We start from the raw sequence: 14,808 nt of genomic DNA, 5'->3' as shown, positions 1-14,808 counted from the left end.
TCCCAGTAGGATCTCGTTTTTTTCAGAGTTCGCAGTTGTCTTGAACCCACTGAAATCAGTAGTCGGAGATTTCCGATTTCCAAGTTGTTTGAACACCGCATTAGTCTCAGCAGAGGGAGGAAGAATAGCAGAGGGTCCGCCTCACGGTCCTTGCTCTGACCAGAGAGAGGGGACACAGTCTCCACCCGATGGCTAAACTCGCACAGCATCTACCTCGGGCACAAATTAATTTTGTTCCTATGACCAGAAAAAGTGAAATACTCCTCGAAATGAAAATAGACACAACGAGCTGCTAATGCTATTGATACACTTGGCTACTCATTCATTGCCGTTACAGCGCCAGTGGAATTAGAGAGAAGCGCGTTTTATGTTTTGTAATAGTGTTGAATAAAAAGTGTTGACAGTGCTGAATAAATCTTAGACATGAAGTCACTCATAAGAAAAGCAGCTCTTTGCTGTATTATTTGACAGCCTCTCTCTGGTCATGGTTTTAAATGATGAAATCTCAAGTAGGCTAGTATTAAACTTTGCTGGGCCGTGGTAGTGCAAGATGGCACACTCAATTTAGCCACAGATCTCCCGGTCCACCAGGTAGGTGGAATTTTTGTTCTCCAGACAAATGATATGTTTCAAAATGGGAACACTTTGCCTACCCAGTGCGCAGGGATTCTTCAAGTGTACCTACCGCCAACAGGTCAACACGGAGCCTTTATGCCTTTATCGTTGGCATATCGACATACATGTTTGGTGGTCAATGGCGTAGAAAAGCTGAGGCTAGGGTGTAAAACAAATAGCCTAAGACTTCATAGGGTCACAAGACAACTAAAGGAACACACACAGACATAGGTCATTCCATCCTACATCCCATCAGTTCTGCCTACTCTCAGTAAAGCCTACAGCTTAATATTTTCTATGAATGTGCTCACAGTCCCGACACCTTTCGAAAGCACTAAAATAAGATTCAGTCGTAATTCATTTATTGCCTATGCTCTCCTGTGGACATGTTCGGCAAAGGCTAAACACATTGCAGCTGTTGCATTTCTCATTGACACTAGGGGGGACAGACAAAACAGGGTTTAGGCCTAGGCCTACTGTGGTTGCAGGGAGAGTGCATCTGTTAAACTGTTATGGTCCATCCATACCTCTTGTGGCCAAGGTACTCAACTCTCCACGTACAAGCACAAGGGAATTGAGCGGCGAAAAATATGGGCGGACTGGAGCTCCGATTCGCTGTCATTCGATACTTGTCAAATTGTAAAATCTTAAACCCTTACCGTGTACCAATGTTTGTCCTGTGTAAAGTCGGGCCTGTCTTTGTTTGCTGAAATCTTTATAATAAAACTTTCATTAAATACAGCCATCGACCGTTTCCTAATTTCAGTTGCTCTAAAATGGGACAACCCTAGATTCAATTGGCACATGCACATTCGTGCTTAATTGGCATCTAGAAACAAGGAAAGGGTCTGTGGTTTCAAAGTGTGACATAAAGTACATACTACAGTGGCCCGCAGACTCCTTTATTACTTTCACATGCAAACCAATAAACACATTTTGACATTACCAAATACCATTTTGAGAAAAAAAATGGGCCGCAAGATAAAAAAATTACCATGTATTTACTAAGAAGGTACGTGGTAAAATGGTAATTACACAGTATTAACCTATCAATTACTTGTTGATATCTTTATGATTCATTAAAGCAAGCTCCACTAGGCACCATTACATACCAAGTAGCTATTGTGTAGACTTCTTTAAAGTGTCAGAAATCCTCAATTCTAATGGAGACTACTGGTAGATGTGCTCTACCAAGGATACATTTGCACATGGAATATTACTAACTTCTGAATCTACCTTGTTTAACTGAAATTGTAACTGTATATTCAGCCAGTAGATGACAGTAGTAAGCTAGTTCTGCAGTACACTACATGGTAGTCTACTCAACTGATGGACAGTCAATACCATAATTGGAACAATACTTACCATTAGTAATTAGCCAGAGATAATCTCAAAATAAGTAATCACATTGATTCAGAATATTTAGCATGTAATAGCTGGAAGTATTTATGGCAGGCAGAGGTAATGAACTTCATATACAAGTGCATTGTAGTTGGCTTTACATACGTAGAGGCCTCAATAAAGTATTAATAATCAATTGTGTATTCCAGGATTGAGTAACAATATAACTTTAATGTTCATTGAGGAGATGAGGACTTTAGAAATAATAAAAGGGATTCATTTAAAATAATGATGGCTAGAGTATATGGATTGATTGGTCGATTGGTTGACTAATTGATCGATGTGGTTAGTTTATTGGTTAATGGCTTCATTGCTAGTTTGGAATATTGTTTAGAAAGACAAAACCTTACCAACAGGCATTTGTCACTCAAATTGAGCTACTATATTGAAATCTAACAGTTGTTACTAATGCACTGACCATGCATATAATGGTTGAAACAATCATAGACTATCATATTGAACAAATATGGTATGAGAGCAAATCTTCATAATCTTTTTTTTTTAAGTCAGTGAGAGATCACAAATTGCCTGACCAACATTGATAATTTCACAAGAGATTTTGCCCAGGCTGTTAAAAAAAACTAAGAGCATATAACTCCCTTGTGCCTTTATGTAATAGAATACTTTGTTAACAGATTATTTAAAGCTTCAAATCATGTTTAGAAAAAGTTGTGTTGCCCTCACGGAATGTAAATCCTTGAGTGCTATGGATATATAGATATATTTAAATCAAGTGTTAGGTGCAATTGAAAATGTCATGGGATGCATTTGCTCCATTGTTTTCTTTTGTTGGCATATCCCACTCTTTTATGGAATTCATGTTTTTATCATCAGGGCCTAGATGTTTGACAGTCTATATTAGAATGTATGCTGCATTTGCACATCTCGATGTAAAATCATTGCATTAAAAGTCTTGAGGTAGTCTAACACAAAATGATTGTCACTATTGTCAACATAATACTTCTTAAATTACAAAGATGCTATCCCACTGCCATTTAGCACAACCTGTCACTCATGAGTCAAGTTTGAAAGTTTCACAATTATATGGGGGCAGGCCAGGTTCAACGTATCATTTTATGCATACATTTGACTCATTTTACAAATAATATTACTGAACAAAAATATAAACGCAACATGCAACAATTTCAACAATTTGACTGAGTTACAGTTCATACAAGGAAATCAGTCAATTGAAATAAATGCCGTAATCTATGGATTTCACATGACTGGGCAGGGGCGCAGCCATGTGTGGGCCTGGGAGGGCATAGGCCCACCCACTTGGGAGCCAGGCCCACCCATTGGGGAGCCAGGTCCAGCCAATCAATAACTTTTTTCCCACAAAAGGGCTTTTATTACAGACAAAAATACTCCTCAGTTTCATCAGCTTACCGGATGGCTGTTCTCAGGAGATTGGGCAGGTGAAGAAACCGCATGTGGAGGTCCTGGGCTGGCGTGGTTACACATGGTCTGCGGTTGTGAGGCCGGTTGGACATACTGCCAAATTCTCTAAAACAAAGTTGGAGGTGGCTTATGTAGAGAAATGAACATTAAATTCTCTTGCAACAGCTCTGGTGGACGTTCCTGCAGTCAGCATGCCAATTGCACGCTCCCTCAAAACTTGAGACATATGTGGCATTGTGTTGTGTGACAAAACTGCACATTTTTAGAGTGGCCTTTTATTGTCCCCAACACAAGGTGCACCTCTGCAATAATCATGCAGTTTAATCGACTTGTTGATATGCCACACCTGTCAGGTGGATGGATTATCTTGGCAAAGGAGGAATGCTCACTAACAGGTATGTAAAAACAAATCGGCACCACATTTCGGAGAAATAAGAATTTTGTGATTAAGAAACATTTCTGGAATATTTTATTTCAGCTAATGAAACATGTGTTTATATTTTTGTTCAATATATATAACAGGGACATATTACACGTGAGAGAAGAGAAGGGGGAGGATAAGTCGTGGTTGAAATTTCTATTCACTGCTTACCAACACTAGTTTCTTAACATAAAGAAAAAAAATCATACCACTAATGACATGTAATGACTTGAAACCTTATCTCAATACAGTAATAAAATGCAAACTGGACAAACTACTCTCCAATCCATTCTCCCTTGCTCCCTCCCTCTAGCTCCCTCTTTTTCTTGACTTGGTGACAGACCTAAAAGCCTTTTGTTGGAATCTTAGCCAATGGAGACGGATTACGACACGGAGGAGCGGATATATATAACGAGCCCTTTTAGGAGGTACTTGCACACTTTTCAATGACACATCTTAACATTCGCACCTATGGACTTAATTGTTATCAGATAAGGCAACCAAAACAACTATAGCATGAAAACGGGTTATGCGTCAAATCGATAGATAGGCTTAAGTACAGAGAAAACCCACTAGGACGCACCTTCCTCGGTTTATTGCTGTCCTACAATAAAATCGTTTTAAGAGGCGACTCTATTGGAGTAGTTGCATATCATTGGTACCTTTGCAAGGTAAGGAAACAGGTTGTGACAAGCAACATTTCAGAGGGTAGAGAAGGGGATACCGCGAGCAGAAAGTTATATAGCCTGACAAGTCATCATCATGCCGAGGTATAACTTTTTGCTGTGTTTGATGGTTTATATTTGTCTGGGACTGTCTGGGAGTGACGAGCCTAATCTTTTTTTGCCACCAACGAGCGAGACTCCCACGGACGACGGGCTTTCGCTCCTCGATGAAGAAGCGGGCGCTCATGGATGTTCCGCATGCGTTTGGCGAGAGCAAAGTAAAGTCCTGAGGCTGGAGACCATCAAGTCTCAGATCCTGAGCAAGCTGCGGCTCAAGCAGGCTCCTAACATTAGTAGGGAGGTAGTGAACCAGCTGCTCCCCAAGGCACCCCCACTCCAGCAGCTTCTGGACCATCACGATTTCCAGGGAGACGCGTCCTTTCAGGATGAGTTTATGGAGGAGGACGAATATCACGCCACGACGGAGTCCGTCATCACTATGGCCTCCGAGCGTGAGTAATGCAACTTTGTCCCATAGCTGTTGAAAATGATTAATTACTTTGTAAACCAATGCTAGGAGTGAGCAGCAAGTCGTTGTCAAATGTGGTGTGATTGTGATTATTATTGGCATGCTTGGACAGAGGATATCCTAGGCATTTGAACATCAATAGGCCTACTTCGAATGATTTTGTGATCATCTATTTAATCAAGTAAAATAAATAACCGTTTAAATAGGACACATTATTTCATTTAACTAGGCAAGTCAGTTAAGAGCAAAATCTTATGTACAATGACGCCTTAGGGACAGAACGACAGATTTTTACCTTGTCAGATCCGGGATTCGATCTAGCAACCTTTTAGTTACTGGCCAAACGCTCTAACCACCATGCTACCTGCCGCCCTGATGATGCAGGGTCAGCTGTTTGCTACGGCTGTCAAAAATATCTGTATGGATTAAGTGTGAACTTGAAAAATCAATAAATCAATAAAGAGCCTCATCACTCTATGACAGGTCACCAGAGTAATTAACTTTGAGTTGGTCAAGCCAATATTATTATGATTATTATTAGGCTAATATTATTCATATTATTTTTATTATTCATATGACGCATAAATGTAACTATTTTGTTCAGTCTTTCTATGTAGGCCTACATGAAGAGAAGGGATATTTTGGATGATGTACTTCTAGCCTACTATAGGCTAGCGTGCCAGTACTGACAGCTCGTGCGCGGATTTAGCCTAGGTCATCTATGGGGTTGTGCCCGGGGAAGTCTATAGTCTACCCCAAATTATAGCATATTTTCTTAGTTTTAAATCATTTCAGGGCCAGACTTCATGTAACATACTTTTAAATAACTCTGTATCATGTTCCTATACATAGCAGTTTTGAAACCGTTGTTTCGGTTTTTGGCAAATTAGGTCACTGATCATTTGCAATTTCCGGTTGTTCTGTCATGTTTTGTGATTTGACTTTCATTAGCCGCATGACAGACTTTTGAATGCTATGCCAATGTCTGTTTGGAGTGCATAAATCAGTAATGATAATGTAGCATTTGGCAGGCAGATGTATTGCGCCGAACCTTTGCACACTATCCATTATTTTGCATATCTTGCAGTTGTATGCCCAAAATATAGCCTACAATATGATATGCTTTAAATAGCAGAGGGACAGTTTAGGCCTAATATGGCCTATAAACAAGTATAAAATAACATGTTCAAATGTGGACAGGAAGGTTTTGCGTATTATTACTGAGAAAAAAACACCAACATTCCCTAAAATTATAGAGCCCAGCAGCTGTGCTCTGTGGTTCTTTATAAGAGGGCTCTACCGGATTCCCTGCTGTTCATCGCAGTCAGAAAAAGTGTGTCCAAAAAAGCTGCTATTGTTTCCCCCATGCAGCAGTCCCCCTCGACCGCACTTGTCTTTTAAATGCGAAGTTTATAGGCACAGCTCGTTTTTTCCCTGTGAGGACACAAAGCCAGAGAAACAGTTGGGGTCGAGGGGAGTGTGTGACCTTTTCGCGGCGAATCGCCGTGGTTCAACAACATTTACACACATAATATATTCCGCACAAGGAAACGAAAAGCTATGCAAATAATCCGTTTTTTTTCCCAAGAGGGAACAAAGATAGGTTTGTGTTCCCTTAACTTCTTCTTCGATTGTCATACCAGCCTGGTCTCATAGACTAGACGTAACATAGTAAACGTAAATCCGAGATGTCCAAATTAGTATGATAGGTTAGGTTTGGTATGGTTACATAAAACAGTAATGTGAATGTGTTCAAATCTCATCATGGACAACTTTAGCTTATTAGCAACTACTTATTACTTTTTAGCTACTTTGTAACTGCTTAGCACAAAAGCGAACCCTAACCTTAACCTTAACCCTAACCCCTAGCTTAGCTAACGTTAGCCACAACAAATTGGAATTCGTAACATATCATACATTTACCAAATTCATAACATATTGTATGAATTGCAATTCATAGCATACAGTGCCTGTAGAAAGCATTATGACCCCTTGACTTCTTTCACATTTTGTTGTGTGACAGCCTGAAATTAAAATGGATTAAATTGACATTTTTAGTCACTGGCCTACACACAATATCCAACAGTGTCAAAGTGGAATTATGTTTTTTGTGATTTTTACAAATGAATACAAATGTAAAGCTGAAATTTCTTGAGTCGATAAGTATTAAACCCCTTTGTTATGGCAAGCCTAAATATGTGACTTGTTGCGTAAGTTGCATGGACTCACTCTGTGCGCAATAGAATGTTTCAAATTCAAAAATGTACAGTGAAATGCCCTTCTTGCACACTCAAAACCCAACAATGCAATAATCAATAACAATGTATTACTAGAAAAAAGCACACAAGAAATAAGTTGAAGAAATATGGAATACACAATAAAGTAAATAAGTAAGCATATTATATACAGGAAGATATTTAAAAAGTCAGTTCCAATACCATATTTACATGCAGGGATACTGGAGTGATGGAGGTAGATATGTACAGCACTTTGAGATATCAGCTGATGTACGAAGGGCTATATAAATACATTTGATTTGATTTGATTTTGATATAGGGGTAAGCTGACTAGGCAACAGGATATAAGATGAACAGAGTAGCAGCAGGTTACATGTGAGTGGGTGTGCGGGTGTGTAGAGTCAGTATAAATGTATGTGCATATTATGTGTGAGTGAGAAAATGATGTGAGTGAGTGTTTGCGTGTGTATTGGGCCCTGTGAGTGTGCATAGAGACTGAAATACTGAAATAAAAGGTTGATAAAGACACAAGGAAAACTTGATCCATGTAGCTATTTTGTTAGCTGTTTCAGTCGTATTGCTTGGGGATAGAAGCTGTTCAAGAGCCTGTTGGTGTCAGACTTGCACAGGTATCTCTTGCCGTGCGGCAGCAGAGAAAATATAGGGGTCCTGAATGGCAGGGAGCTCGGCCCCAGTGATGTACTGGGCTGTCCGCACAACACTCTGTAGCGATCGAGGTGGTGCTATTACCATACCAAGCAGTGATACAGCTAGTTAATATGCTCTCAATGGTACAGCTGTAGAACCCTTTCAGGATTTCAGGGCCCATGCCAAACTGTTTCAACCTCCTGAGGGGGGAGAGGCACTGTTGTGTGTGTGTTTGGACCATTTTAAGACTGCTCCACTGCCTCCCCATCGATGTGGATGGGGGCGTGCTCACCCCCCCCCCCATTTCCCGTAGTCCACGATCAGCTCCTTGGTCTTGCTGACGTTGAGTGAGAGGTTGTTGCTCCCTGTAGGGTGACTCTTCGTTTCCGGTAATCAGGCCTACCACCGTTGTGTCGTCAGTGAACTTGATAATGGTGTTGGAGTCGTGGGTGAACAGGGAGTACAGGAGGGGACTAAGCACACATCCCTGTGTTAAGAGCCAGCGTGGTGGAGGTGATGTTGCCCACGCTCACTACCTGGGGTTGGCCCCTCAAGTCCAGGATCCAGTTGCAGAGGGAGGTGTTCAGACCCAGAGTCCTAAGCTTGGTGACAAGCTTGGAGGGGATAATGGTGTTGAATGCTGAGCTGTAGTCAATGTACAGCATTCTCACATAGATATTCCTCTTATTTAGGTGGGCGAGGGCAGTGTGGAGAGCAATTAAGATTGAGTCATCAATGGATTTGTTGGGGCGGTATGCAAATTGGAGTGGGTCCAGGGTGGCTGGGATGGTGGAGTTAATGTGTGCCATAACCAGCCTCTCAAAGCACTTCATGATTACAGAAGTGAGTGTTACAGGGCAGTAATCATTGTGGCATGAAGCCTTAGATTTCTTAGGAACAGGCATGATTGTGGTCATCTTAAAACATGTGGGGAATACAGACTGCGACAAGGAGAGGTTGACAAGGACTGTGAATATGCCTGCCAGCTGTTCTGCGCATGCTCTGAGAACGCGTCCTGGAATATCGGCCTTGCGGGTGTTGACCTGATTAAAGACCCTTCGTACGTCAGCCTCGGAGAGCAAGATCACCCAGTTCTCTGGGTCGGTGACGGCCCTCACACCCGGCTCAATGTTGTTGCTGTCCAAGCGTGCATAAAATGCTTTGAATTCGTCTGGTAGAGAGGCATCGTTGGGCAGATAGATCACAGTTAGGTCTTTCTTTGTCATCTGTAATAGACTGGAGCCCCTGCCACATGAGGCAGGTGTCAGAGCCTGTGTAATATGATTACACATTATTCCTATATTGTCCTTTTCTTTGTTTGATGACACTGGGGAGGTCATAGCGGGCCTTCTTGAACTTATTCCTGTCTTTGGCCGTAACATCAGGGTTGTTTATGATAGCTCTGTGTGCAGTAGCCCCGCTCTTTAGTTTAGCACCAACCTTGGTGTAAATCCAGGGCATTTGATTGGAAACGTGAACCCTCACGGCGGGTACAACGTTGCCGATGCATTTTCGATTGAAGCCGGTGACGGAGGTGATTATCGGTGGAGTCTCAAAACATATTCCGATCAGCGCTAGCAAAGCAGTACTGAAGCATACCCTCTGATTCTGGTGACCATTTCTCAACGGAACTAATCGTGGGTACTTCCTGTTTCAGCTTCTGCTTGTAAACAGGAAGCAAGAGTACGGAGTCATCATCTGATTTGCCGAATGGCAGACGAGTGAGGGCCTTGTATGTTTGCTTGTGGATAGAAATGTAGTGGTCTAGGACTTTATTGGCCCTAGTGGTGTTGGAGACGTGTTGATGGAAGTTGTGCATCACATGTCTTAGTGAAGCCAAATTAAAATAGCAGGCAACCAGAAAGGCAGCCTCTGGGTGTAGGGTTTCCTGCTTTTTTATAGCCTAGTTCATTATGCACCAGCTTGTTATTTTTCTTGTCCTGAGGTGGAATATATACAGCAGTCACCGATAACAGCTGTAAACTCCCTTCAGAGGTAGAAGGGTCAGCATTTAATTATTTTTATTTTTTTGTATTTTCTTTTCTCCCCAATTTTGTGATATCCAATTGCGATCTAATTACAATCTTGTATCATCGCTGCAACTCCCCAACGGGCATGGGAGAGGCGAAGGTCGAGTCATGCGTCCACCGAAACATGACCCGCCAAATCGTGCTCCCTAACACTTGCCTGCTTAACTCGGAAGCAAGCTGCACCAATGTGTCGGAGGAAATACTGTTCAACTGACAGAAGTCAGCCTGCAGGCACCCGGCCCACCACAAGGAGTCGCTAGAGCGCGATGAGCCAAGTAAAGCCCCCCGGATAAACACTCCACTAACCCAGATGACGCTGGGCCAATTTTGCGCCTCCTTATGGGACTCCCGGTCACGGCCAGCAATGACACAGCCTGTGATCAAACCCCAGGCTGTAGTGCGCCACTCGGGAGGCCAGATGGGTCGACATTTGGCAATAAGGTATTTCAAGATGGAATTAAGCACACCAGTTGGAGTTGATGAAGAGGTAAACCCCATCCCCCCCGATTTCCCTGACTCCACTGTCCTGTCCGCCCTGTGAATGGAGAATCCATCAAGTTGGATAGCCATGGGGTGTATCTTGTCACAGAGCCATGTTTCTGAAAAGCAAAGAATATTGCAATTCCGAGAGTCCTGTTGGTAGCAAATCCGCAATTGAGGTCATCCATCTTATTATCAAGTGACTGTACATTCGCAGTAGAATGGAGGGAAGAGATGGCCGGTTTTGCTTTCGCCTTAATCTCACCAGGATCCCCCCTCTCGTTCCTCTGTAACCCCGGCGTTTCCTCTTGGGTAGCCCGAAGATTGGGTTGATGATAGGAGAAAACTGGGGCTGAATCAACAACATTGTAGTTACCTAATTGACAGAGTGAAAAGAAGGAAGCCTGTACAGAATACACATATTTCAAAACATGTATCCTGTTTGCAACAAGGCACTAAAGTAAAATGGCAAAAATTGTGGCAAAGCAATAAATATGTTTTTCTGAATACAAAGTGTTATGTTTGGGGAAAATCCAATAAAACACATAACTGAGTACCACTCTCCATATTTTCAAGCATAGTGGTGGCTGCATCATGTTATGGGTATGCTTTTAATCGTTAACCTTTACACATGTACCAACAAACAGGTGGGATCATTTTACACTGGTCCCTGCAGCGTAAGCTCAAACCAGTGTGATTAGAGCGCTTATGTCACGGTTTTCATGTGGTGAAGGAGAGTCGGACCAAACTGCAGCGTGTATATTGCGATCCATGTTTAATCACACAAGTAACACGAATCCAAAACACAAACTCTACAAAACAATAAACGTAGTGAAAACCGAAACAGCCTTAACTGGTGCAAACTAACACAGACTAAGGACATCAAGACACTCAGGACAATCACCCACAATACAACCAAAGAATATGGCTGCCTAAATATGGTTCCCAATCAGAGACAACGATAAACACCTGCCTCTGATTGAGAACCACTTCAGACAGCCATAGACTCTCCTAGAACACCCTACTAAGCTACAATCCCACTAAGCTACAATCCCACTAAGCTACACACCACATACAAAAACCCATGTCACACCCTGGCCTGACCAAATACATGAAGAAAAACACAAAATACTTCGACCAGGGCGTGACAGAACCCCCCCCCCCCATAAGGTGCGGACTCCCGAACGCACCTCAAATCAATAGGGAGGGTCCGGGTGGGCGTCTGTCCATGGTGGCGGCTCCGGCGGGGGACGTGGATCCCACTTCACAAATGTCTTAGTCCGCCTTATTGTCCGCCTCCATGGCTTTCTCACCATGGCCACCCTTATCAATGACCCCACTGGACAGAGGGGCAGAAGCTCTGGACAGAGGGGCAGAAGCTCTGGACAGAGGGGCAGAAGCTCTGGACAGAGGGGCAGAAGCCCGGGACAGAGGGGCAGAAGCTCGGGACAGAGGGGCAGAAGCTCGGGACAGAGGGGCAGAAGCTCGGGACAGAGGGGCAGAAGCTCAGGAGTGAAAAGAAGCTCAGGAGTGAAAAGAGGCTCAGGAGTGAAAAGAGCCTCTGGACATAAGGGCAGAGGCTCGGGACAGAAGGGCAGAGGCTCGGGACAGAGGGGCAGAGGCTCGGGACAGAGGGGCAGAGGCTCGGGACAGAGGGGCAGAGGCTCGGGACAGAGGGGCAGAGACTCGGGAGCCTCTGGGCTGAGAGACTCCGGCAGCGGCGCCGGACGGGCGGGAGACTCCGGCAGCGGCGCCGGACGGGCGGGAGACTCCGGCAGCGGCGCCGGACGGGCGGGAGACTCCGGCAGCGCAGGAGAGGCGAGGCGCACTATAGGCCTGATGCGTGGTGCTGGCACTGGTGGTACTGGGCCGAGGATACGCACAGGAAGCCTGGTGCGGGGAGCTGCTACCGGAGGGCTGGGGTGTGGAGGTGGTACTGGATAGACCGGACCGTGAAGGCGCACTGGAGCTCTTGAGCACCGAGCCTGCCCAACCTTACCTGGTTGAATACTCTCGGTCGCCCTGCCAGTGCGGCGAGGTGGAATAGCCCGTACTGGGCTATGTAGGCGAGCCGGAGACACAGAGCGCAAGGCTGGTGCCATGTAGCCGGCCCAAGGAGACGCACTGGGGACCAGATGCGTAGAGCCGGCTTCATGGCATTTGGATCGACGCTCAATCTAGCCCGGCCGATACGCGGAGCTGGAATATACCGCACCGGGCTATGCACCCGCACTGGGGACACCGTGCGCACCACTGCATAACACGGTGCCTGCCCGGTCTCTCTAGCCCCGGTAAGCACAGGGAGTTTGCGCAGGTCTCCTACCTGGCGTTGCCATACTCCCTGTAAGCCCCCCCAATACATTTTTGGGGCTGATTCTCGGGCTTCCGTCCCCGCCGTCGTGCTTGCTTCGCCAACCTCATTCTCCTGTAACCTTCCGCGCACTGCTCCATCGAATCCCAGGCGGGCTCCGGCACTCTCCCTGGGTCGACCGCCCACCTGTCTATCTCCTCCCAAGAAGTATAGTCCATACTGTACTCCTCTTTGGGCTGCTCCTGTTTCCTCTTCTCCTGCTGCACCTTTGGGCGGCTACACTCCCCTGGTTTAGCCCAGGGTCCTCTCCCGTCAAGGATTTCCTCCCATGTCCAGAAATCCTTAATACGCAGCTCCTCTTTGGGCTGCTCCTGCCTGTTGACACGCTGCTTGGTCCGTTTACGGTGGGTGATTCTGTCACGGTTTTCATGTGGTGAAGGAGAGTCGGACCAAACTGCAGCGTGTATATTGCGATCCATGTTTAATCACGTAACACGAGTAACACGAATCCAAAACACAAACTCTACAAAACAATAAACGTAGTGAAAACCGAAACAGCCTTAACTTGTGCAAACTAACACAGACTAAGTACATCAGGGCGTGACAGCTTATTTAGAACGCCCAGTTTCGCTTTACACAACAGTCAGCACTTGAGCTAGTAACACTGTTTTTTCACAGAAACATGTTGCACAAACAAATCCAATAAAATGTTATTTTTCCACATGCGCTGAATACAACCTTACAGTGAAATGACCTTACAGTCCTTACAAAGTTATGTCCTGAATGTGACCAGTTTATTTGGGATGCACTATTCAGACCTTCACAGAAGTAGCGACAGCATACACAATCATCCAAACTGGAAAATGCAGGCTACATTAGTCCTAGCGCTGAGGAAAGATTGACGTAACACAAGCGGTCATATGAGAACTCTCTGCTGACAGAAACCCCAATATGAATGAGCTAATAGCAATTACTATTTATAATTCATCACATCACGGGTGAACTTAACATTGATCAAAATAATTGAGTAAAACACTTTATAGAAATCAAAAGTAATTCGACGATGGGTAGTTTGTGCTCGCCCACATGTTTTTTTTGTGTCAACCAAAGATATTAAGAGGAGAACAAGATGAACTTGGTCTGCTTGCAGTATGCATGTTGAAGGGGGTGTGTTGTCTACTTCCATTCATTCACTTCCGAAAGTTTACTCGAAAGACAAGTGAACCATTACATCACCTCATTATAACTTCTTTGATCTGACCGACATTTACGTGACACCCAGAATGCATTGCATAATGTCAACAAACAGGGCGCCACACATAGCTGGCAAATAGCTTAGCATTAACTCATTATAATCAGTACAACAAAACAAGTATTTTACACACATCATAGGTGTCCATTACAATCTATGCAATAATCGGAATGCAATATTTGTAACCAATACTTGAAAACGTGAATACAACTGTAAATACATTATGCTCCATACATTCATACATACATACTGTATGCTTCAGTAGAAACGACAACATGATATACAGAAAATAAGGCACACATGTCCTAAGTTATTATTTGTAAGGAAAACAATGGAGGCAATGAGAGCGCTAGCCGGAAAATATGCCAGCAAGACTGTGCAAATGTCTGCATACTTGAAGTGCGGAAAAAATGGGGAAGGGCTCTCCTTGAAGAGGAAAGTTTGTCCGGCTCAATAAAGCCTCAAACATAAATAGTCCCCAACACTGAAATGGGCAACTTCTATGTGAATTAATGAGGAGGCGGAACACACTTCAATTCAAACTGTTGTTGGAAAATACAATTTGTTAGAAAATAATTTGAAATTGACAAGTTGAAACATAGCCTATAGATAATTAGCAGGCAGCGTGTTAACTGTCCTGTTACGTAACAATCACATTTTGGAACAGTGAGTGCATTCTGACATTACGTGCATAAAACCACTCATGCTGGGGCGACCGTTAGAGATATTTGGAACTCGCAAGTGAAAAGGTTAAGGACTGGGGAGTTTTTCAGGATAAGAAAGAAACGGAATGGAGCTAAGCACAGGCAAATCCTAGA

The 14,808-nt window shown here is 43.9% G+C and overlaps 1 protein-coding gene across 2 annotated transcripts in view; it reads left to right on the top strand.

The window, feature by feature from the left end:
- Positions 1-4,218: 4,218 nt before the first annotated feature.
- The window catches only part of LOC118388680 (growth/differentiation factor 11-like), a 57,574-nt gene continuing 46,984 nt past the window's right edge, over positions 4,219-14,808 (top strand). The window contains exon 1 of one of the 2 annotated variants that reach the window (XM_035778026.2): positions 4,219-5,015. In XM_035778026.2, the coding sequence (XP_035633919.1) occupies positions 4,601-5,015 (415 nt within the window). In that variant the 5' untranslated portion in view covers positions 4,219-4,600. The remainder of the gene's footprint in view (positions 5,016-14,808) is intronic. The other variant, XM_035778028.2, reaches the window with a different exon arrangement.

The sequence above is a fragment of the Oncorhynchus keta genome, chromosome 10 (assembly GCF_023373465.1).
Source record: "Oncorhynchus keta strain PuntledgeMale-10-30-2019 chromosome 10, Oket_V2, whole genome shotgun sequence".
NCBI classification, from domain to species: domain Eukaryota; kingdom Metazoa; phylum Chordata; class Actinopteri; order Salmoniformes; family Salmonidae; genus Oncorhynchus; species Oncorhynchus keta.
This window is presented reverse-complemented; position numbering and strand designations above follow the sequence as displayed.